General features: G+C 41.5%; 1 protein-coding gene across 1 annotated transcript in view; it reads right to left on the bottom strand.

Moving 5' to 3' along the window:
- LOC138965312 (salivary peroxidase/catechol oxidase-like) overlaps positions 1 to 18,926 on the bottom strand; it is a 31,075-nt gene extending 12,149 nt beyond the window's left edge. Inside the window, exons 1-9 of the mRNA XM_070337442.1 lie at positions 18,796 to 18,926; positions 11,219 to 11,343; positions 10,313 to 10,424; positions 9,857 to 10,097; positions 8,943 to 9,103; positions 8,195 to 8,347; positions 4,235 to 4,410; positions 1,928 to 2,161; positions 291 to 476 (exon numbers count right to left, since the gene is read on the bottom strand). Coding sequence (XP_070193543.1) covers positions 291 to 476; positions 1,928 to 2,161; positions 4,235 to 4,410; positions 8,195 to 8,347; positions 8,943 to 9,103; positions 9,857 to 10,097; positions 10,313 to 10,424; positions 11,219 to 11,343; positions 18,796 to 18,916 — 1,509 coding nt within the window. The 5' untranslated portion in view covers positions 18,917 to 18,926. The remainder of the gene's footprint in view (positions 1 to 290; positions 477 to 1,927; positions 2,162 to 4,234; positions 4,411 to 8,194; positions 8,348 to 8,942; positions 9,104 to 9,856; positions 10,098 to 10,312; positions 10,425 to 11,218; positions 11,344 to 18,795) is intronic.
- Positions 18,927 to 26,090: the final 7,164 nt, after the last annotated feature.

Genomic DNA, 26,090 nt, shown 5'->3' with positions numbered 1-26,090 from the left:
TCCCATACACCTGGTCGATATTATTCAATAAAATCAATCTTTTTACGCATAACGGCGCCGTGTTCTATATTTAGTGTCTCAGACTCTCACCTTTGTCCTACAAATCATACAGTTTGTCAGCAAATTAATGCAATAAAACAGATATTGACCAAAGTCTGGGGTAAAAAAAAAATTCACCTAATGCGGACCGAACCAATTTTTATCAAACAGTTATTCCACAAGAGAATCGACCACGTTAGTGTTCATATTCAACAAACAAACAAATAAACGAATCACCGTTTTGTTTTTACCTGTATGTTGAGTGCGGCGAGGTCAAGCCCTGGGTGACCAGTTTCCTTATTTTCAAACAGATGGTCCACTAGAGAGTCGGCCATGTTCGGATCAAATGTCTCTGCTGCAAATTTTCCGGCTGACACCAGGCCTCTGACAATCTTGGGAAAACTCTCCAAGTTGTGTGCGGATACGCTGAACAGCTCCTGTGAGAGAAAACCCGTGAATTGGGTAATTTGTCACATTTAATGCACGGGTATTGTGAATTATTCAAAGTGATTAACTATGGTTTCATCAATTCCGATCTATTTGTTCAGTCAATGACACCGTTGTATCTTAGCAACATCCGAGTATTCTGGGCAAATAATGTTTGTCCGGTGGCGGCTATTTACAAAATCGTGTATTACGCATACGCTGTGTGCTCAAACTTCAAGGTCACAGCGGGGTCATGACAAGGTCAACAAATGGATCCGTATCAATTTCTAATCTTACATCTGTTTGAATTAGCTCTTTGTATCCACACACGCTACAAAAATTAGTTGATTGCATGATATGCCATGATAGAAGTCTGGTTGGCCCATGGAAAATTTAAAGGCCACAGTGTGGTCTATTTTGAAAACAACAATTGAACACAACAAAAATCGTTTTCCTCAAAATGTTTGAAGCAAGAGTTTTGTTACTTCATACACGGACTCATGACATCAAGGCATGAATGATCCTGATCAAATATCGAGGTCATAGTTGGCTCGCGTGTTGGTCAATCAGTACAAAATGCATTCTTCTTTGGCTTTTACGGAGCTAAAGCAGCAGACATTTTGTTTGTGTGAGACGTTTCTCCTTTTGATATATTGTAACGTGGATTAATACACACACATACACAAAATCTAAATAAAAGTGCAATTTCTCACCCTGATATTTTTAATGCAACATTAAAGTCTGTCCTAGTTATATGGTAATTATGATAAACAAGGGTCCCTGTCTGACCACAGTAACATTCAGCAAGTCACCCAAAATCAGCCCTGGTTGGTAAAAACCAGTCCCTTTGGTGCATTAAAATGGTAATAATATGATATGTGCAAATAGAAGGATGCTCTCATCATAAAAGCCTGTTCAATGGATAGTTTGTGTAAGATTTTTTTCACGGGGAGAAGGGTATTTCAAAGAATCCATCATATTTTTTAACAGTACAATTGTGTCCTCATCCTTATCCCATATAAAAGCCTGGACTAACTATGGATAGTTTGTGTAAGAATTTTTCTCGGGGAGAAAGGTATTTCAAAAAATCCATCATATTCTTCAACAGTACATTGTGTCCTCACCCTCATCCCATATAAAAGCCTGGACTAACTATCGATCGCTGACTGCCAGCACTGACACATAATGATCCAGCTGGATCTCAAAACTAACCCCATGACTCTCCTTGAAACCACCTCCAGCTCGGATGCTGTTGTTGTTGGTGGGTGGGGTTGTATTTTTTTCTCCCCTCTCTCCATCTTTAGTCGGGGTCAAACCCGGGAACATGCCCCTAATGGTTTTACCGTGAGGGCGTTAAACATTACTTATCATCACATCATCGATAGTTAATGGAAGAATTTCACGGAGAGAAGGGCATCTGAGAGAGTCCATCATAATCTTCAACAGTACAGTGTGTCCTTACCCTCAGCTCGTTCGCCTGGTCGGTCATCATCAGGTCGCTGACCAGCGTGTGTCCGTACCGGAAGGCGGCCGTCACGAACTCGGCCGACACGCTCGGATCCACGTCCGGGTCAAAGGCCACCTTCCGCCCGGTGGTAAGATTGAACTCGGCCATGATGTCTGGTCCGATGATGAGCGGGATGTACTCCGTGTAGACGATGTTCTGCCACACTGCACCAAGGACCTTGCGCACCTCCTGGAATGGGCAACACACGGACAGAGTTTTGACCAGTTAGTTGAAGGGTTCTGTCATCATTTGAGACCAACATAGGGTAATGAGGATGCAGGAAGTCATTGACATACACCACAATACCAAGATACCATATCTGTTCAATAAATTAGAAATACATTGATAACATGGCGAAAAAGATTTTAATTACCCATCTTGAGTTATTCAGTAAAAGGATGGCTTGAGGTTCTAGACATGATTCTCCGACATCATTCCCATGATGACAGTGTAAAATGCATGCTTTCAATCATAACTATTTGTGACACATACTTTTAATCATTTGCAAATACATGTAGTTCTTATTCGCCGGTTCTGAATTAATTGGTTTAACTTCCTGATTTCCATAAAACAACTTGCCCGGAAAGTGTTTTGCCCCTTTTTGACTCACCTGGGTCTTTCGTCAATTTTCAAAGTCAAAACGGGGTCAAAACAGCCATTAAAATTACTCTTCTCCTACATCCATGCGAAGACGCAATTGCCAAAGCCAGTAAGAAAAAGCCTTAAGACAGCCTTCTTTTGGGTTACTTGTGAGCTCTGATTTCACAGTTTTTTCGAGGTCTTGGATGCAGTGAAACTTCTTGGGTTAAAGTCTGATTTTTAAAGAGGGAATACTCAGAACTTGCCGGCGGTAAAAGCGGGACTGAATAGTATGTGAGGAAAATGTGGGATCATTTGGAGGTGAGTTACACTTCTTAGTTTGTTGAGACTGGCATTGTCGTGGAGGAGAAGGACGCTCTGGGTTCCGTTGTAAGGGCGCTGACTGCTGAACTCTTGAGTAAGGTTGGGTTACAAAGTTTCTGCATAGTATGTAAGAGTACTCGTAACAGTGCTGTTAAAAGACACAATGACGACAGCAACGGTACCTTGTTGGTCAAATAATACAGCGAATAGCCTTTTTTCTGCTTTGAACCCCTTGCTTAAAAATATGGTGCGTCTGATCAGTTTGGTCCATGCAAGCTTTTTCACATATTTTCTGGCAAAAACGTACAAGGTAACCAATGTGACGTCAGTGACTACATTCGTCACACGTTTGGGATATTGAGGTTTGAGCAGATCTCGTGCAACATGGACCTCTTGTTTCTTTTGTTCCCCCTGTCAGCTTATGACGTACCCATTTTTTGCGGCCAGTTTTTAAAACTAAAGATCATTGTGTAGAATTATCTTAACTATCCCATTTGAAAGATTAAATCTTGAGTCGTATGTACATGTTAGAGTTTTGTTTTTAAACGTTGACACAACAACTACTTTACTCTCGTTTGAAACGCTATTTGGAAATATTTTTGGCTTATCAAAGTTGTTCAACTTTTCTCTAGGTTTAAACTTGTGTTCCTTTTGTCAGATTGCAAAATATGGAGCAGCGTTGACACATGTAACGGTCCTCAAATCTGTAGCAATTTTCACTGTAACATTATCCGGCTACAGTCTTTCAAAAACTTCAAGCATACCCAAAAGTAATGTATTTTGAAACCTCCTAACAATCTAATAACGTAGTTCTCTGCAAGCGCTACCAGTTCAGGGTTTGGCCTTTTTTATACGAGATATTACGTTTTATGATAAATGACCTGAGACAATCATAAAAGCGGTTTGATCTTTTTGTCTTTATAGGTTTAAGTGCACGTGAAAACAAAAAGTATAATAAATACAAAAGAAAGTGTGCACTGTATAGAAAACCTCTGAGTTCACATATCTATCTTGATCTTGCACAAGTGCACTTGATGTCCTTATTCTTAAGTCCTCAGTGAGATGCGCGCGCGTTCGCGCGTGCCCCCGTGTGTGTGTGTGTATGTGTGTGTGTGTGTGTGTGTGTGTGTGTGTGTATGTGTGTGTGTGTGTGTGTGTGTGTATGTGTGTGTGTGTGTGTGTGTGGTTGTGTGGTTGTGCGTGCGTGCGTGGGGGGAGGGGGGTATCACAGTCACGTCGCCTCCATTCACATAAATAAAGTTTGATTCCAATACTACCGCTCGGCTTATCATGTTGTTACTACTGTACTTAGATACCTCCGCATTTAACTGCCTACCACAAGTTTATGAGAAACGGTACCTGATAAAACTTTTCCAAAACGGCATCGGATGAGTTCTGCAGATGTATTTCGACTTCCTCTTTGTTTGTAGTTTTCAGATAGGCCATGGCAAGCTTGCGTACCAAGCGATTGTGTTCCAGGTGAAAGACGGTGTGAAGTGCGGTTAGCCCTGGTTGTTCGTTCACTCGTTCATCCCCTTTGCACACAGAATGCGTAACACTTAAAAGTTATGTAAAGTCCAGTATTTTGAAATAATATCAGGTCAGGAAAGAAAGTAAACTTCTTTACTGTTATGAGACGAGGTGATAGCAGGCCAATGGTTTCATATGTCAAGTCATAATGAATAAATTTCTTTTTGGTTTACTTTGCATCCTAGCGAAAGTTGGTTTATCAAACAACAAAATCAAAACAAAATACAAAAGAAAAGGTTGACATAAATAGAAAGCCATAGGCATGTGCAAAAGAAAAATGAATCGATCAATCAAACACAACACAACATTGCATAACATAACATAACATAACATAACATAACATAACATAACATAACATAACATAACATAACATAACATAACATAACATAACATAACATAACATAACATAACATAACATAACATAACATAACATAACATAACATAACATAACTTAAAAAACCCATAACATGACAACATAACACAATCCATCACGAGGGAGGGGGGGGGGAGGGGGGCTAAAATTAAGACTCCAACCTCCTGGCAAAGCCTCATACTATTTACGAATACGTTTGCATATTATAATATTTCTCGAAGTTTCCCCTTCAAACGAAACAGCTCCTAAATAACTCTGCCTGTCAATGATTAGGTTCCTGTCACGCAGCTCAAAAAGCGGAAGTTTAGAACCTCAATTTATGAGATTTGTATGCACCTCACACCTACCGTACACTGTAGGTATCTTTTGGAAAGAACGTACCTTCCAAAGCAAGTTTACAACTGGTACAAAAAGCTCAAATGTGACCCTCCACCACGAAATGAGTCGCATGTCACCTCGCGCGGTTCTGCGCTGGGCTTAATATAAGTCCGGGGAGTGTCTTGTAACAGTGTGAGGGTCACCTTCGTCACAGGCTTATAACTCAATTCGCTCTTTTCTAAAACGGTTTTCATCACTGGATAGAGCACAAAAAACTCTTTAGGAAAATGTAAAAATAAGAAAATCATGCAAAGGTGACATGCGACTCATTGTGACAAATGGATTTGTACATAATTTAGTGTTAGATGGCTTAAACAAATGTGTACAGATTGGCTGGCCATACTTTGTTGTTTCACGACTTGACCGCGTGGTAGGAATGTCGCGTGTTGAGATAGTTGGCTGACTCGTGTGACCTGTATTGTCATTGGCTGTGAGATGACTAAAATATGATAACCTTGAAGCCGCCATGTTAGATAGCCGGCAGAACATCTGAAAGCGCTCTCGGGAGAGGGTGCGGTGACACGACGCTGTTGTCAGATGTTGCTCCTTGAGCAGTGAGCCGACTGTTTAGTGGCTACTGTGAATGAATCTGTTATGATTCAAATGCTGTGAGAATACAGGTATTTATTGAATTGTATTTTTGTTCAGTAACTTTAACGTGTGAAATGACTGTGAGAGTCATGTTGTGAAATGGGTGGAAAGCGTGCCGTAAGCTGTGTCAGCCATTTTGAATAGAGTGTGGTATGTTCTGTGGTAATGAAGTTACTTGTAAATGAGCTGGTGTAAATAGTAGTTGGCGGATAATTGAATAATACTGAGAAAGAATGGAAGTATTATTGTGTAGAGAAGTTTATCTAGAATTGAAACTTACGGTAGCATAAACTTTCTATACAGCTTCCCAGTGGGGGCACGGACGCGCTCGACTGGAAGGGTAGAGGGGTGAGAAGAGGAGCGTCCCCTCCTTGCGGCCAGGACCAGAAGTGTCGGCGCAGGAGTGTAACGCAGCGCTGGAGAACTTGCAGCTGGTGTGAACCCCATATTATGTGAGATATGGTGCAAGTGTCGGACCCGCTGATTCGTGAGTAAACATACATGTGCGACCTGGAATAGTGTGCGCACCTACAGAACTTTGTATACATGTGAAATAAGATTGTGAGAATCCGACATAAACTTGTAACCACTGTATTGTGAGTTGGCAAGTGTGCGACCTAGAAGAGAGTGCGCACCCACATAACTTTGTATGTGAAATAGGATTGTGAGAATCCGGCATAAACTTGTAACCACTGTATTGTGAGTTGGCAAGTGTGCGACCTAGAAGAGAGTGCGCACCCACATAACTTTGTATGTGAAATAGGATTGTGAGAATCCGACATAAACTTGTAACCACTGTATTGTGAGTTGGCAAGTGTGCGACCTAGAAGAGAGTGCGCACCCACATAACTTTGTATGTGAAATAGGATTGTGAGAATCCGACATAAACTTGTAACCACTGTATTGTGAGTTGGCAAGGAAAGATAACCAGCTAAGTGGTGTAGTAACGGATTGGATGAATCCAGAATAGATGTACGGCCACTGAAATGTGAGCCGACATGTGAATTATTTTAGTATGTGTGATTCTTGAACGGAGAGTCAGCAAGGACGACATCATCGAGGGAGAGACTTTCTTTTCATCTTACTCGAGATAATAATGTTATATTGGATGAAAGAGTCTTTGAGTGGATGAGATATTGTATTGATATTTTGTTGTGATTGTTGGTTAATGTTGTGATCACTTGAATACAAGTATGAGGGCAAAGGGCAGGAATTGTGTCTAGTCTTTGTGCTTTGTTCGAGTGTTGTGTGTGTGTGTGAGACGGGAGTTTGTGAACAGAAATAACACACGCATTTTTCTGATAGGGTATTAACGACACACATACACACATTTACACACAAGTACCAGCCGTAACACTCATTCCGTCGTGGAGGGTCACAAATGGGATAGAAAGATCCTGAAAGATGACAACCGCCCCGGTGTAATGAAACCAGGTTTCCCCTGAAACTAGCTTTTTCCTTCGACCTTGTTGATCTCGTATGTACTCCACACTGAAACCCCTCCATTCCTTTCAAAGTGCTGATAATCGACCATAGGTACTTTATATGCATGGGGTCAAATTCGCTCACCCCAAAAAACGGCATTTTAACTTTGAAATTTGCTTTTTCGCAAAATCCTTCCCTTCTCATTCAAGGACTACTCGGTGCACGTTTTCGAACGAATCGAATTTTGGGCTGAAATCTATTGAATTTCACCACCAATTTCCTTCACTTGCAAGAAATTGACATAAAATTAAAGTACCCCTTTCATTCGACCGGAAGACAACACTTCAGTCTCGGGTATATATTGAATGCGAAAGCTGGGTTTCAGGTGAAACCAGATATCGTTACACCGGCCCTTCCCCAAGAATTGCAGATCTCCGAACAGTGGCGGTGAACAGCTCTATAGAATAATATTTTATTGTGCCAGCGCGGTCCTAACATGGGTACCTGTACGTGGGTTCATCTACTCCGTGACAATGCCTCGTCTCACACAGCTTTCATATAAAACGACTTTCTTGCAGCTGAGAGTGTCCACCTGATGTCCCTATATCAAGGACCTCCTGCCTCGTCTTTCTGCTTCCACGTGTCAAGAAACGAGGAACCCATTACAAGGTGGTGTTCGAGAGTAAGCGAGGGTCATTGAGGGTATCGACAACATCTTTCGCGCTGGCGTTCTCAATAGGTATTTTTACCGAATACGGAAGTGTGTAGCAGGTCAGGGCCAGGGGTGATTCTTCGAGACAGTTGTGCGATTAAATGCATGGTGAGTCCTAGGATAATACGAGCGTCTAATGATTTTCAGCCCACGGACAACATCGGGGAAAAATTAATCTGGTCATGTCACAAAAATAATATAAAGCTGTCTGGACCTGTATAATATATAGCCAACATAGACTCAATTGACAGACTGGCAGACAACCGAAGGACGAACGGACACACACGTGCAAAAGAAATGTCTATCTTACCAGCCATGGCACAGAAGTGGGAGGGAGAGCGGTTGATGCACGTATCATTGTGTCCTTCCGGCAGCCTCTCCTGATCCCGGAATACTTTGGTTTTGAGCAAGGCTCCCTTGCCGTCCTTTATTCTCAATGCCTTTGCCCTCTCTTCGCTGCTCCCTGCAAAGCAAACAAGGAACTTTTTTTTAAAGGATATATCAAACTTTAAGAAAGCAAGAAAGAAAGAAAGAATTTCAAAATAGTATCCCCCTCAAGAAGAATTCTAAGCATTTCAAGCATTGGAAATAATGATGAAACGCAGTTTTGAGAAGAAAAAGCCACGTCATAAACTAAAGACGCCCTTTTCAAGTTTTGTCAGACCAGTAGTTTTTGTAAACGGGCACTACTTGATGTTTTGCACTCGCGGGTTTGCTGCTTGCTGTTATGAAAAGATGAAGCTCAAAGCCGCATCAGTACACAAGCTTAATGGCAACTTGCATGTAGAAAAAACTACTGAATGACAAATAATGCATGTCATTTGGACAAAAAGACTTCATTCGATCAAAACCTTCAAAAATTTCCCAATCATGGAAAACTGTGATGTGTGTGTGAACCGTTTGTCTGTCTGTCTGTCGGTCTGCATGCGTACGTGCGTGTATATCTGTCTGTCTGTCTGTCTGTCTGTCTGTCTGTTTGCCTGTCTGTGTGAGTGGAATAAAGAGACAGAGAAAGAAAAACACAAACATATACAGACATACATTATTCGTTTACTGACCATAGACCATGCTGGCGTCGATGAAAGCAGTAAGAGAGTTGACATGTGTTCTGGGTTGATACTCAGTTTCGTTCGGAAATTTCAGTGGATCGGAACGAACAAACTCCATGCATTCCTGGAACTGATGGTCGCCTGGTGGAATCTCGATAGGAAAGCATTCACTGGCGACAGCAGAGAATGATTTTCATTCAATGTTTGTAGTATTTGAACAAAAAAACATAAAGTGAAAGCAAACCACGAAAGTAGTGTATGGAGATGTAAGTATGAATAGCAACTGAAAGAAGAAAAAGCTTGCAACAAAACGAACGTAGCAACAACGAACACAATAACAGAACGTGTTGCTGGTTTTTTTATTCAACACTGCTGCCTGACTAAAACAAATAGTAATTATAATCATCGGCATCAACATAAGCAAAGAGAACCCCCAGAGCATACCAGCACTGCGAGTACAAATTACTAGTGTGGACTTACGAAGTCCAGGTTTTTACACGGGATAAATATCATATTCTTCTGCTCGAACCTGGTTGTCTCTGTGCAGAGCGGACTTTTTTAGTTTTTTTGTTTTTTGCTGAGGATTTGTTTTTGTTTTTGTTGTGTCAAGCTGAGGTGATTTCGCAGATTGACATTGCTTTTAGAAGCGAAATTAATTCAGAAAACTGTCTCCACCCTGCAGTCAAAAGCAAATATACACCCTGACTGCTGCTTGTGACGTGTCCATTTTTTCTCCTGGTCTTGTGAACTCAAATGGACACAGGTGTCATTTTCCACATTAACTCTCACTCCTCACGCAAAAAGCAGCCAGCTTTTAGGTTGTTAGGTATTCTATCCCCGTGGAAGGATGCTCTTATCCGTCATAACGGTAATGAGAGATCTGTGTTGATAAGCAATTATGAAAGCATAGAAATACAAACTACCGGTGTCGTGATGTGTTGGAGTTATCAGACGTATTGCAACATCGGATGGTGTCATCTGTCTCGGTGGGCACGGGGATAGCCGTCATGTCATGGTCAAGAAACTGACCGACCTGCATCAGCAGCAAGGTGAATTCTGACTTGCTGGCCTTTGGCCTGTGCACCGCCCTACTGACCGCACGTGCACTGGGTAGGGGTACACCGGGTTTGACGCTGGACATCGTTCTTGGCCCGCTGTCTGGACCTGTAGCGATACGGAGCAGAATGATGGAACACGAATTGACTCCACTAGCCATTCTCGAAAACCCCGTTTCTTGCAAGTACGAATAATGGCTTCTGCATAAAAATGTGAATCTTGAACTGTCTTAATGATTGTTGAAAATGCTAATTATGACAGCACTGCATTTGTAAATATCTGTGTTAAACGCCCTCACTGTACGAACTGCGCTACAAACCAACCTTGATAATGAGGAGGCATGAGTCTTTTGACCTCAGACATTGTGGCTCCACGGTCATCTTTTGCGTTGCACCTGCCGTCATGGGTTCTGTAGCGTGCCGTGGTCGAACAGGCCTAGGTAAGACAGCACGTGCAAAGAGTTGTCATCACAGTTGTTTTGTAAACTGACCTAACCTACCTGTGTATACTTTGTTTCAATAGCAAAATACTTTATAAACACAGAAGAATAAGGGGAGGAGGGTAGTTGTCGGGGGTCCATTGTCCGAGGGGCAGGTGTTCGGGGAGGGGGGAGGGAGGCAATTAGCTTAGAAACAAACAGATAAATAGTGTTTTAGAGTGACGGTGTACTCCAAGTGTGTCATGTATGTGATTTTGGATTGTGTCTTTGTATTTTTGCACCAAACATGTATGTAATCTACAGCTGAATGCTGATGAACAATTCAATCCCGAACAAGAAATTCCTCTGATAGGAAAAACACCCCCGTCAAAGGGAAGGGAAATAACCTTCTCAGTTGGTGGCAGTGAGAATGGTTATTTCCCTTTGACCAACGGGGGTGTCCGTCTATAAGTCGTTGTATAATTTTAATCCACCAATAACTCCCTAACCGTGTGTTTGACTGGTCCCAATTTTTATAAGGACCGTCTCAGGAATGTATAGAACCTGTTCACCAAGTTTGGTGACGATCGGTCCGTTCATTCTTGAGATCTACTTGCGAACACAAACACCGCCACAAACACACAAACACATCGAGTGAAACCTATACACACCCCTATACCGGGGGTGTAAAAACTAGTTAACACAAGCCATTACTATACAACTGTGCTGTGGTGGATTTACACTGGTATATAGGTGTGTATTTGCCTTTTAGCCGAGGGTGTACGATGAAAATAAGTATTTTAAAGTATACCTGCTTAGGTGTGATCGGGTGGATGGTATTATAGCCACCCTTGATGCAACTGGTGCTGTGTTGGGCTGAGAGTTCAGGAGAAGTCCCACACACAGAATAGGCCCCGTTTGAGTAACGCACGACAGCTAAAAAATATAAACAGAATTTATGAAATAAAATAGGGACACACAGACAGAGAGACAGACAGACAGACAGACAGATAGACAGACAGACAGACAGAGAAATGGATCAAAATTATTTGAATTGATAGAATGACTTTATACATGTATGTGTTAAAAGTACTCAGGTATTGGCCCACGTTCCATTCTTTTTGGTCAGTCATGGGGAGTCGGTGTGACTGGTTCATTCGAACGAGGCATACCCAAGGTGTGGTTTTCAGCGTCCAGATTCAGATATAAACCTGCTCAATCATCCATGATGATGCTGTTGATTTACTTCTAAACCAAAATGATTCTTATATGATAATTTTCAACGCCAGCGACAACAAACGTGAAATCGTTAACAGTTTAAAGATAGTATACCGAAGGCGCCATTTTGGAAAGTTTTCTGACGATTTGGACCTTATAATTTCAAGGGACATTCGCTGTACTGTAATTTAGAAACACCTGCAATTATTTTCTCAAAACTGCTCCGAAACTATGCCAAATAATCAAATTAATTTCAATCAGAGAGCGGTTTGCATCGCCCAACTCTCCTGTCAGGAGTTAGGACTTCCGGTCGTCATCATTATTTATTTAGTTTTCCTAGATACCCATTCGTCAAAGAAGATTAAGACCGTTGGATGAAGAAATCAGTCAAACCTACAGTTACAGTCTAGCTAACGCATGCAAATGCTGTGCCATACAGGGCTAAAACGCTTCCGATAACAGAATCAAACACAATGTACGTGGAGAATATTATGGTCTGCTATGACTACCAAACACAGCATTTAGATTGAAAAATAGAACGCCGAAACACTCATTCTAAGACCTTCCTCGTGTGTGTTGTAATCTTGTTAACTCCCCAAACGAACTCTGTAGCTCGATCTCGGCTTAATTTCAAATCTTTATTTCTATGAATAGCGTATGAAATACTCAGGGTCGAAAGGAAGGACGAAAACTAGGAGGCGCGCAAAGTGCGTCACAATGAGAATTACAGTCTGGGATTCCTACTTAAAACACAGCCGTTTTCAATTTGAGTAACTCGGCGCTCAAACGTTTCTTTGGGGGTATTCCTGGTGTGTGGTCACATAAATTTACAACCCCCAGCCTGAACAGTATTATCTTTTGGGGCATTTGAGACAGTTTTCTTGTTAGATATATTCCCTTTAACTTTCTCAGAAAGGCATGATGTTGTCACATAAAACTTCATTCCTTCCCAGGGGCGGATCAAGGGATAATGGAGGGGGGGGGGGGGGTCCAAATTGTGGCAAAGCCCCCCAGACGCTGAAGATAATGTAACTTTATGAGGAACCACTGGAACCCCCCCCCCCCCCTCTCCCTCCAACTCCACTAGATCTGCCCCTGTATTAATGTTGCCTTCATCAAGCTCCAATGGAAGATGGACTTTTATGTGCAAGTAAAGCTTCTTCCTATACTTGCAGATTTGTCGCGTTGTGGCGTCCTGAAGTTGTTGTATTTCTGTTCTCAGCAACCACGCAAATAACGTTAACATTGTTAATGCTCATATCAGCAGAAGTTATGCACGCAAACCTTCCTCTATCTGCCTTTACAATCCAGTGTCCACCTTATGACACCTCTCCTTTGTTATATTTAGTCAAGTTTTGACTAAATATTTTAACATCGAGGGGGAATCGAAACGAGGGTCGTGGTGTATGTGCGTGTGTCTGTCTGTCTGTCTGTCTGTCTGTCTGTCTGTCTGTCTGTCTGTCTGTCTGTGTGTGTGTGTAGAGCGATTCAGACTAAACTACTGGACCGATCTTTATGAAATTTGACATGAGAGTTCCTGGGTATGAAATCCCCGAACGTTTTTTTCATTTTTTTGATAAATGTCTTTGATGACGTCATATCCGGCTTTTCGTGAAAGTTGAGGCGGCACTGTCACGCTCTCATTTTTCAACCAAATTGGTTGAAATTTTGGTCAAGTAATCTTCGACAAAGCCCGGACTTCGGTATTGCATTTCAGCTTGGTGGCTTAAAAATTAATTAATGACTTTGGTCATTAAAAATCTGAAAATTGTAAAAAAAAAATAAAAATTTATAAAACGATCCAAATTTACGTTTATCTTATTCTCCATCATTTGCTGATTCCAAAAACATATAAATATGTTATATTCGGATTAAAAACAAGCTCTACAAATTAAATATATAAAAATTATTATCAAAATTAAATTGTCCAAATCAATTTAAAAACACTTTCATCTTATTCCTTGTCGGTTCCTAATTCCAAAAACATATAGATATGATATGTTTGGATTAAAAACACGCTCAGAAAGTTAAAACGAAGAGAGGTACAGAAAAGCGTGCTATCCTTCTTAGCGCAACTACTACCCCGCTCTTCTTGTCAATTTCACTGCCTTTGCCATGAGCGGTGGACTGACGATGCTACGAGTATACGGTCTTGCTGAAAAATGGCATTGCGTTCAGTTTCATTCTGTGAGTTCGACAGCTACTTGACTAAATATTGTATTTTCGCTTTACGCGACCTGTTTTTAATATATCGTGCAATGACTTGCTTATCGATCATTCCTCCATTTGGAGCGTGACATTTTACAAAGTCCAACAGCCTGGCTAATTTCTGTGCAGTGTGCGAATCTCTTATGAATCGATTTCATTATAAAAAGAACACTGCGCAAGAAGCATTCAGGGTGATGATCTTTGGCATGGCAGTTCTACCTAAAAAAAAAAAAAAGTCGCGTAAGGCGAAAATACAATATTTAGTCAAGTAGCTGTCGAACTCACAGAATGAAACTGAACGCAATGCCATTTTTCAGCAAGACCGTATACTCGTAGCATCGTCAGTCCACCGCTCATGGCAAAGGCAGTGAAATTGACAAGAAGAGCGGGGTAGTAGTTGCGCTAAGAAGGATAGCACGCTTTTCTGTACCTCTCTTTGTTTTAACTTTCTGAGCGTGTTTTTAATCCAAACATATCATATCTATATGTTTTTGGAATCAGGAACAGACAAGGAATAAGATGAAAGTGTTTTTAAATTGATTTCGAAAATTTAATTTTCATAATTTTTTTTATATATTTAATTGTCAGAGCTTGTTTCTAATCCAAATATAACATATTTATATGTTTTTGGAATCATAAAATGATGGAGAATAAGATGAACGTAAATTTGGATCGTTTTATAAAAAAAATATTTTTTTTACAATTTTCAGATTTTTAATGACCAAAGTCATTAATTAATTTTTAAGCCACCAAGCTGAAATGCAATACCAAAGTCCGGGCTTCGTCGAAGATTACTTGACCAAAATTTCAACCAATTTGGTTGAAAAATGAGGGCGTGACAGTGCCGCCTCAACTTTCACAAAAAGCCGGATATGACGTCATCAAAAATGGAAAAAACGTATGGGGATTTCATACCCAGGAACTCTCATGTCAAATTTCATAAAGATCGGTCCAGTAGTTTAGTCTGAATCGCTCTACACACAGAGAGAGACACACACACACACACACACACACACACACGCACGCACATACACCACGACCCTCGTCTCGATTCCCCCCTCTACGTTAAAACATTTAGTCAAAACTTGACTAAATGTAATGACCAAACATCGTTTTGTTACCTGTTCAAATTATGATAGGGTGTTTAGATGCAAAAAAAACCAAATTTTCACCTGCAGCAATTTGTTTTTGCCTAAACACAACCGTTTTCGAAATATTTAGCTTCAATGAAAGGGTAATATAGCTATTCTGATGGACACGTGGGGGAATTCGGGGGCTGTGATTGGATGGTCTCTTCCGATCATCAAAGCATAATGCTACGGAAGTCGGCCATTTTTGCCAATATCCAAAAGCATATTGGCAAAAATGGTCGACTTTCGATCTTGTAACTCCACACTAAATACCCCACTTCCCCTCTGAAGTATTGATGTACAACCCATGGCACTAACATTCATGTAGTCGTTAAAAACTGAGGTTGAACAATTCGCTTTATGACGAGACAAGTATAAATGCCATTCACCCAAACTGAAAACTTCGCTGCCGTCTGCCCGCGTTGTACGGATTAGCTGTTCTCTTCTCCTCCCCTTGTTTCATCCTAGTTCTTCAGTTGTTTCTAGTTTTCCGTTGATGTTGTGTGCGGTGCTGCTTTGACATTTAACGTGCGCCACACACAAGACATAAGCCGCAGCACAGGCTTCATGTCTCACCCAGTCACATTATTCTGACACCGGACCAACCAGTCCTAGTACTAACCCCATAATGCCAGACGCCAGGCGGAGCAGCCACTAGATTGCCAATTTTAAAGTCTGAGGTATCACGGGGCGGACGCCTTACCACAAGGCCAACCGTGCCGGTTGTTGTGTTTTGGTCTTCTACATAGGTAGTCTTGTTCAAAATAAAATAAAAACTCAAACTTCTTTTTGTTGTATAGGAATGAACTAATAAAAAGCTGTTTAACAGCTGTGTTGTCAAATCAGTCGAGTTTTTTTCCAAAGTCAGTGTGGCGCCTGCGCAAAACTAATGCGCATAAGAAACGGCGTCTGCTATCAAAACCTGAGATCAACGCATCGACGCAAAAACTGTCATTTTGTAAGTTTGGAACAACATATCAAGGTCAGAACAGCTATATAATCGCTATTGTATTTTCAGCGTAGCAATAGGGTCCGATATTTAGACTCGAACAAGTATAATGCGACTCGTCTTCGACTCGTCGGCATTATACTTGTGTCGTCTAAATATCGGACCCTATTGCTACGCTGAAAACACAATAGCTGTTATCAATGCGTAAAATCTCCCATTTCCGGTGAATGAACACAAAAACACGACACCACTATCAACCGCCTTTGCCTGTAAAATAATAACCGCTCCCTCTCCAGTTTGAAATAAGGACTGCTCTCCGCCATCTTGTCTGAGTTGTCACTTCCCGCAGAGCAACATTTGAGTCTTTCGATGTGTTTTTCAACTTTTTTTTTGCATCACTGGTGTCGTTTGACGAATTTGATGTCAAATTAGGGGTAGAAAAGTTAGCGAAAATCGCACATTTTCAGTGGTTTTACATGGATATCTTCTAAACTGTTCAAGATAGACTGTTCAATTTAGCACTCTGTTTGTTTACAGAATTTGCAGGATGCTGAACCTCCCAAACAGACTGTAATGTTGATTAAATTCAGCGTTGGGCAAGTTGAAGTGGTTAAAATAAATACTTTTCTTTTACTGAAATGGGCATGTACATAACATGATGATATTTTCACTGAGAGCTTGCGTAATTAGGTTCAGGATCCTCACAAACTCATTATCTAAAAGTCTGTGAAGTCTCAAAGCTCTTTGCTTAATATATCAACTTAAAGGGTGACAGAGTACACAATACTTTCACAGTATCTGCCAACATGAATTTTTATGTTTATTCATGTAACCCAGTTCAGTATTAAACCAATCGATTTCTATTAATACATGCTGAATAAATGGGGTTTTAGCTATTTCTCCTCAACATTGTGTCAAAATCCACCAACATTTTGTCCATATATCTCCGTAATGATGTTGGTACCCGTTGCTAGGTAGAACTGCCACCTTAAGTGACGGGATGATCTTATCCCATATAAAATCCTAGGCGGCGCTGAGATAGAGGGCAGAGCTTTGTTCACGGGAAGGCCTGCCTTTAAAGATATCATTCTGAGGATCCATTTTATTGTTCAGCCCTCAGCATGTTTTGAAACCAGTTTGAATACTCTAAATAGAAAATGACACAAAGGTACCCTGAGGAGTGCAGTGTGAGTGCACAATAAAGTGTACTGTAACTTGAGCCGACATCCTGTTAAGTAACCGGGTTTTGTGCTGGCAAGATCAGGCTTGCGTAAAACTGAAAACACTTGTTAATGACAGTGCAATGAATAGGATGTTTTATGGAGTGAAGGGGAAAGGCGTTGGTGCTTTTTTTCTTTCTTCCTTTTTCTTTCTTTCTTTTTCTTTTTCTTTCTATCTTTCCTTCTTTCCTCCTTAATTTCTTTTTCACGAACACAAGCATTTGAGTCTGCTCGTGAGAACAAATAAGAAACATATTAACAAGAATTTATAAAAGGGAATGGTTGATATAATTTAAAGGAAAGCTAATGCAAGAAATAGAGGGAAAAAATAGGGCATTGCAAACTACTACGTACTCTCTAACATTACTACTCACACTTCAATATTTTCCCCCACAAATCAATATTGAATAAATTATTAAAATTCTAATGTGAATTTGTAAACTAACCAACAAATGAATAACCATACCTGAAGAAGACTGATAGATCAGCAAAGCAGAACACGAAACGCAGTTAAAATACATATATACCGGAAAATTTGGACACAATTAAAAAGATGTTGTCTAAAACTTGAATATAGGGTAGCAGATTGTTGCACCTGAATTATTACTGAATAAATGGGTTAAGTTAAAAGAAAAAATACGATTTCACTTTTTTTTTATCAAATGCTGTCTACACTAATGCTTGGTGACACGTCAGTTGGGCAAGTTACCTACTCTAATCTTACTTCTTCCTTATCATACTCTCAGGGGGAGACTCCAGCCTTAAGCGAGACATTCTCTATATCTTCGACATGACAACACCTTACATCTGGCACGGCGGGTGATATGTAATGATGCCGTGTCTTTTCTGTCCGCCGAAGCACGCTTCACATTTTTTGTATCGGCTGATTACATCATACTCTTATCATTTTAAAGTATTAGAAAGAGAGAAGAAAAAAAAGACTGCAAATAAAAGCATACATCATATAGCGCTGTTTAAGGGAAAAAACGAGGTGGTATAGACTAACAGTAAGCGCTCAAGTCATGTCGTCCGTCTCAGTGAGAGAATTTTTCCTCCCTTGGAAATGTAAACCTGCACAGTGAGACTGTAGAATTTTGGTATGTGTCCAAGTGAAAAGATGCTGTTATCCCACGTAAAAAGCATGAGCTACTCTGTAGCGATGTACCCGGTTGTTAACATGGGAAGGAACGTGTCCATAAAGCAAGGGAAGCTTCTTAACCCTTAGGCTGGTTGTCGCGACATATGTCGCGTTACTTTACGTATACCGTCACCTGGTTGTCACGACATAATTATGTCGTGCTACTGGCTCAGTCTGTTTGGTCGTTCCGATTACCTCCCATGGATGCGAAAACCTATGACCGTTTTTCTTTATTTTTCTTTCTGTTATTTCACCAGTGGCTATGTAACATATGTTACAGAATTGCACCAGTGTAAGGGTTAAACTCAACGGATAACGTAAACATGTCTATGGAGACCAAACTGATCGACAGAAGAAAACCTTACAATGTCATACACGTTTCAAAAACTTAACATTCTTGTTTTGTTTTTTAAGTTTCTGGATTTTGTAACGTTAAGTCTATCTGTGTGTGTGTATGTGTGTGTGTGTGTGTGTGTGTTTTTGTGTGTGTGTGTGTTGAATTCTGATCGAAAGCAGAACACAAACCTTTTACTTCCAGTGCCAAAAAAGACGCAAGAAGGAAGCTGACGACGATCATGCCAGAAGAAGGTTGAGATGCTGAGAGGACCATGTCTGCTGTCTGCTTTGCTAGGCACCCAATGACCATTGCCAATGTGTGATACTGAGCGGGCCGCGCGCGCGTTTTTAAGGTGGTGTGTGTGTGTAACATTCATTGTGTTCATTCCTAGAATCAACAAGGAACCAGGACGTGCCAATGTGATATAATTATGAGATGGTTGATGTGGTAGGGGGCCAGATAGGGAGGGAGGGATTTGTCCTGTTTACATTTAGCCAGAAATTCGTCAAGATTTCATCAGAACGGAATCGAGTTAATATTATGATATGCACAGTGGTACCTGCGATGTGTGGCCCCTCCGATGAGAGGAAACCTCCCTTAAAAGGACACTTTCTGGAGTCCCTTTGTCTATTGTAGAAACAAACCTTTCGCTGGTCCTAAGGGTGTCCTTTCATCGCAGGTACCACTGTACGTCGTTACTTCTTGTCTTGATTGGTGGTGGGTTGGTTAATAACGATTTTTTATCAAAATAATAATAGAACATTTTTAAAGCACTTTTCTACAGGTCGAAGCGTTGTAGTGGTTGTGAGCATACATATGTGAGCCTGCTCTATGTACTGTGTGCATACATTTATCCGCACATCCATGTGTGTGTGGGGGGGGAGGGGTATGTATGTGTGATAACTTGTGTGTGTGCTAAAGCACGCGTGTGACTGTGTATGTGCTAAAGCACGCGCGCGCGCGTGTGTGTGTGTGTGTGTGTGTTTGCGTAATGCGGGGGTCTGTGTGTTTGATGTGTGTGTGCTAGCGCGCTCGCGCGCGTGTGTGCCTGCGTGCGTAATTCGTTGTGCATCTCCCTCCCTCCCGTCTTCCTTTCTCTTCTTCTCTTTATCTCTCTCTGTTTTACACACACACACACACACACACACACGGGCGCGCGCGCGAGCACACAAATGCAAACACACACACACACACAAACACGGGCACGCGCGCGAACACACACACACACACACACACACACACACACACACACACACACACATCCTGGTTGTATCAAAATGTCATGGCTTATTAAAGCAAAATAATGTAACCTTGGGTAAATAAAAAAAAGTGTAAAGGATTCATCAAAAAGCTCGATCGTAAGCTCCTAACAAAACACACCACAATGAAATCGCGATACTGAAGTTGACACCAGTAACAACAGGGAAGTTCTTGGTAAATCTTTATTGAAAGTGTTTATTTCATTAAACGTTCCCATCTAGAGTTCCGCCATCTCACGGCCCCATGTGCAGACTACATTGTCATGTAAAGAATCTTCCTTTCAAGACACCGCAGGTGGGAGCGAGGAGAATGAAGGTGTGTGAGTGGGTTCGGGGGGAGGGGCAAAGCGAGGGACGGGGTTTCGAGAAGAAAGCACCAGCTGATGTTAAAACGATGACTTGAGTAGGCAGATGCATGATGTGAAGACAACCCAGGCGCGACCAGACTTTTCATAGCCCCCAAGAAAATTGGTTGTTTAAAAATCAACAATGGCCGCAGCTGTGTTTTAATAAAAAAAATAAATAAAAAAAGCGGCTAATCGGTGCATCAATGGGGCTGGGGGAAGGGGGTGGTGCAAAACGATATTATTCTGTAAGCTCACAATGTTACAACAGAATAATAGTAGGTCTTTGCGTAACTGTACAACTTTTCAAACAAAACCAGTTCAAGCAAATGTATAAAATTTTAACTAGGCTAAAACGGAAATATGTGTTTATCAGATGTAGACAATGTTAGTTAGTTAGCTGTTGCTTTTTGGGGTCCAGCGGGCCATTTAGGCCAAATCAGGACCCCAAATGTAGACAAAGCTTTGAAGAAAGAAAGAAACAAGAAAGAAAATAACAACATGTTGCGTCAAGCGATATATCAATACATTTGGTCAATCCTTAAACTAAAAGATCGGCATTGAAAATTTAATCAGTCATCGTTATGACTACTAAAACCTTGCTAGCCGAAACCCGTAAACAGCTGATTTCGGCGAAGCATGCCAACATAAGACCCAATGTGCATGAACCGATTTTCTTTAATTCTGAACACATTTTCAAAGTAAGCATATCATATTGATATATTTCTGGATTCAGGATTTAATAAGGAAAGCAAAACCATCATTTTTAATAGTTTGTGAATTTTGATTTGCAACTTTAATGAACTTAATGAGCTGAAATGCAATCCAGTAGTACAGACTGAGTAAACAAAAAAGGTTGACCAAAGTTTCAATCTTTCTTTCTTTCTTTATTTGGTGTTTAACGTCCGTTTTCAACCACGAAGGTTATATCGCGACGGGGAAAGGGGGGAGATGGGATAGAGCCACTTGTCAATTGTTTCTTGTTCACAAAAGCACTAATCAAAAATTTGCTCCTGGGGCTTGCAACGTAGTACAATATTATTACCTTACTGGGAGAATGCAAGTTTCCAGTACAAAGGACTTAACATTTCTTACATACTGCTTGAGGCTAAAATCTTTACAAAAATTGACTATATTCTATACAAGAAACACTTAACAAGGGTAAAAGGAGAAACAGAATCCGTTAGTCGCCTCTTACGACATGCTGGGGAGCATCGGGTAAATTCTTCCCCCTAACCCGCGGGAGGATAAAAAAGTTTCAATCAATTTGCTTTAAAATGAGGTCACAACAGAACAGCCGCGACTCAGTTTTACAAAAAGCCGGATATGACGTCATCAGACATCCCCCCCCCCACAAAAAAATGGAAAAAAGTTGTCCAGAAGTACTTCAATCTAAAGTTTTAGAAAAATCTAAACGGCAGATTTCCCGGAATTGCCACACACACACACACACATACAAACACACACACACACACACACACACACACACTCGGTCGCCTCGCCTTAATTCCCGGTCTACCGCGATACATTTTGTTAAATGTTGACTTATTGTTAATAAGTCTCGCAAAGCAATGTTAACACACACACACACTGACACACACACACACACACACACCATTGTGTCAAAATCCGCTTGTACTGTCTTACTCGTGGAAGCCACATTCTGTGCTTTTAAAGAATAACTATCAGGGCTAATAAGGCAATTCTATATTATATCCCTTACAAAAACACCACAATAAAATCGTGATACTGAGCTTTGGTTTTCCAAAAATAAAGCTGACACCAGTAACAAAAGGGAAGTTCTTGGTAACTCTTTATTGGAAGTGTTTATTTCCTTTAACGTTCTCAGTCGAAGATCCGCCATCTCATTATGTGCAGAAAACATTGTCCTGTGAAGAATCTTCCTTTCAAGACACCGCAGGTGGGAGCAAGAAGGGTGGAGAGTGGATCGAGGGAGGAGGAGGGGGGGGGGGAGCGAAGGACGGGGCGCTGAGACGGGGTGTAGCATCAGCTGACGTCAAAGGTTTGACTTGTGTGTACACGCCATCACTGAAACGGTTGACCGGTTGACCGTTTCTCCATATCTCGTTTCTCCACTTCCTATTTCACCGTATTCATTCACTGTAACTTAATTACTAGTAGCACGACTCAAACACACACACACACACACACACACACACACACACACACACACGTTCGCACGCACTCACTCAAGCACGCACGCAAACATCCTCCCCCCCCCCCCCCCCCCCCAGTTTCCCTTTTTCACAATGTTGTCAGTTTGTAATTCGCTGTGAGTTTATCTGCAATGGCATGTTATTATGTACCTCTTACTATGCACGAAACAAACGGCTGTGGTTCACAAGAACTCTAGCGATGGCTTTTGACTGTTCAGAGGAACTGGCGATAGGCATAAACCGTCGTCTGCTACGAGAACCACGACCTTGTGTGACCCTGTTTCCGGGCTTTTCTTTTTTCAAACTTTCAAAACTTCGAATTGTATCTTTGATGAAAAAATAATTATTTATGATTTAAGAATGTTTGTGTAACAAGCTGTCAATTTATTACTTAGATTTTAAAAGTTAGGTCTAGCGCCAAAACGCACCACGGTTCGGCAAAATTAATTCTTTGAAAATTGCTCGCTCTTTACGTAGGGCACCTGGGATGTTCCCGTTCGGTGAGCGTTCAAATGGAAGCGTGTTTGTACTGTGTGTAAAAGCCTGACAGTATCTGTGATGGTTTACGGGAGGCTTACTGTTCTTTCTTTATTTGGTGTTTAACGTCGTTTTCAACCACGAAGGTTATATCGCGACGGGGAAAGGGGGGAGATGGGATAGAGCCACTTGTCAATTGTTTCTTGTTCACAAAAGCACTAATCAAAAATTTGCTCCAGGGGCTTGCAACGTAGTACAATATATTACCTTACTGGGAGAATGCAAGTTTCCAGTACAAAGGACTCAACATTTCTTACATACTGCTTGACTAAAATCTTTACAAAAATTGACTATATTCTATACAAGAAACACTTAACAAGGGTAAAAGGAGAAACAGAATCTGTTAGTCGCCTCTTACGACATGCTGGGGAGCATCGGGTAAATTCTTCCCCCTAACCCGCGGCCGGAGCGAGCACCACTGAGACTCGGCGATTGACCTCTACTTATAACACGAACCAACTGAAGTTTTCTGTTGAACCGTTTACCTTGATTACACTGTGATGACACAGATAATTCATTTGCTCTTCTTCCTCTTGCTAGTAGTCAGCGAGCAGCATTAGTTCAGGTTTGCAAATGGCAGCAGTAGCCAAACAAAGTGATTTCCCTTACGTCTTTTTGCTTGAACTGCCAAAGAAGAAAGGATAGGCGCCAGAAAAGTACTATAAAACCAGCCGGTGATGCTTTAAAACTGAGAGCTGTGAGGTTACGTTTGATTGTGGCTCTGTACTTGCTCCAACTGCCCGTTTTGCCGGTTGGGGAGTAGGGCAGCAAGACGGCCGTGGCTCAGCGGCAGTCAAGCCGGGTCTTCTGTTGAAACGTTCACTTTGATTACACTGTGATGACACCGATAACTTGCTTGCTCTTCCTCTTCTTGGCAGTAGTCCGTGAGTGGCGTTTTACTTTTCTTTTAGTTCACTTCTTCGGGTGACAAATGGCAGCAGTAGCCAAATAGAGTGATTTCCCATACGTCTTAATGCATGAACTGCCAAAAATAAAGGATAGGCGCCAAGAAAAAACAAAAAAAAACCAACTCAGCGCTTGATCCTTTGAACATTAGCGTTGTGCTTTTACGTTTGATGTGAAAAAATTCTCTGGACAAGTTTTGGAAACAGTCTATGTTTGAGGGCGATTTGAACCTTTCATTTTAAAAGAAAGCATGCCTGAAATGAAGGGGAAAAAAGTCATATAGCAGGCAAGAGGCTTATCAGGCCATGTATGATATGATAATTTGACTAGTCCTCAAAGTGACTCGAGTGACTCAAAGAAATAAAGTTTAACATTCTACTACTGTACAACTTAATTAATACACTATACATATAATGAAACTATTTATTGCTCAATAAATGCCTACTCGGCGACTGCACAAAGAAATAACGTTAACATTCTACACACACAACAATTATTAATACACTTTACAGATAAGGATACTATTTACTACTCGGCGACTGCACAAAATACTTCTCAGTGACGGTAACGTCCGACTTCAAATCACTATTCCACAAAGGACAGGTATTCTGTATAAGCTTTCAACCGATAGTAGCTTCTTGTAAAGCACTTAGATATAACCCCCCCCACACACACACACACACACACACACACACACACACACACACACACCCACACACACACACACTTCTCTCTCTCTCTCTCTCTCACACACACACATACACACACACTCACACACACACCGGGCCGTGCACATCCTGTACTGACACATTTACACAATGGTAAATCGCAGAACTGAATAGAGAGACTGACTGAGTCAAAGACAAAAAGAAGGAGCCTGAGAGGGAGGAAAGAGAAAGAGAAAACACCATCAGCTCAACTGTTTTGAACCAAATTAATGCACCCTGACTTGTGGCGAATGTTATCACTGAATACGAGACATTGGTTCCATTCTACATTATTGTCACTGACAAACTGGAACAAAAGCGTGACTGGGTTAAAATGGTCAACCACCAAGGTCTCTTGGATCGTGGAACGCCTAGTTGTGTCCACCGCAGGCGCTACACACGATTATGTCCCCCGCACGCGGAAGCAGATTTTTTTTTTTCCTTTTTACCTCAGTGCTTCAACCCTTCCTTGTTTTCTTCTCTCTTTTTTCTTTCCTTTTTTATGTGTTTTTTTTGTTTTTTGTAAATAGGCGGTGAGCATCCTTCTTCATTGGTCTTTTTTCTTCTTTTTAACTCCAACATAGAGGTATATTACACTCACGAGACACTAAAAATACTAACACACATTTTCCCAATTAATATTACGTGATTTACAAAAGCGGAAGCAGATTTGATATATCGTAAAAGAATTACCCTGTGAAGGTATTTTATGGCAGATCACATTATTTATTATAGATAGTTCGAAGTAAAATTACCTAGGCTATAAGTACATACATCGAAAATGGAATTCACAACAATGTGAATCAGTGTCAATAACGCGTGTGCCCTCCGTTGTGTGCCAGGCATTCAACACATCGTTGGCGCACGGAGTGGATCAGGTTGCATATGAATGCTCTGGGAACTCCATTCCACTCCTGCTGGAGCCATTGCAGCAGTTGACCCAGATTGGCAGGAGGAGGGTGATGTTGCTGTACCCGACGACAAAGCTCGTCCAACATGTGCTCGATTGGGTTCAGGTCCGGGCTGTTGGCTGGCCACAGCATCCTGTTGACCCTGGCCTGCTGGATGAAGGTGTTTACAGCTGCAGAGCGATGGGGAGGTGCGTTGTCATCCTGAAGAATCGCACGAGGGTCGATCGCTTGGACGGCTGGAACGACCAGGGGTTGCAGGATCTCATTCTGGTAGCGGACACCGGTCAAGTTGCCCACTACATGGTACAGAGGTGTCCTTAGACGTGTGCTGATCCCTCCCCTGACCATCACAGAGCCTCCGCCAAAACGCTGTCGTTCCAGAACAGCGCCTTCTGCGAAGCGCTCTCCGCGACGCCTCCACACTCGGATGCGACCATCAGCAGGTTCCAAGCAAAAGCGGCACTCATCTGTAAACAACACCTGAGCCCACTGCTGACGTTGCCACCTCACATGTTGAGTGCACCAAGCTCCGCGAGCTGCTCGGTGATTAGCAGTCAGGGTTGTTCCTCGGACTGGACGCCTTGCACGCAAGCCAAAGTTGTGTAAGCGGCTTCGGATCGTCTGACCACTAACAACAGTGTT

This window comes from Littorina saxatilis, linkage group LG4 (genome assembly GCF_037325665.1).
Source record: "Littorina saxatilis isolate snail1 linkage group LG4, US_GU_Lsax_2.0, whole genome shotgun sequence".
NCBI classification, from domain to species: domain Eukaryota; kingdom Metazoa; phylum Mollusca; class Gastropoda; order Littorinimorpha; family Littorinidae; genus Littorina; species Littorina saxatilis.
The sequence above is the reverse complement of the archived record's forward strand: the minus strand, read 5'-3'. Positions and strand labels throughout refer to the sequence as shown.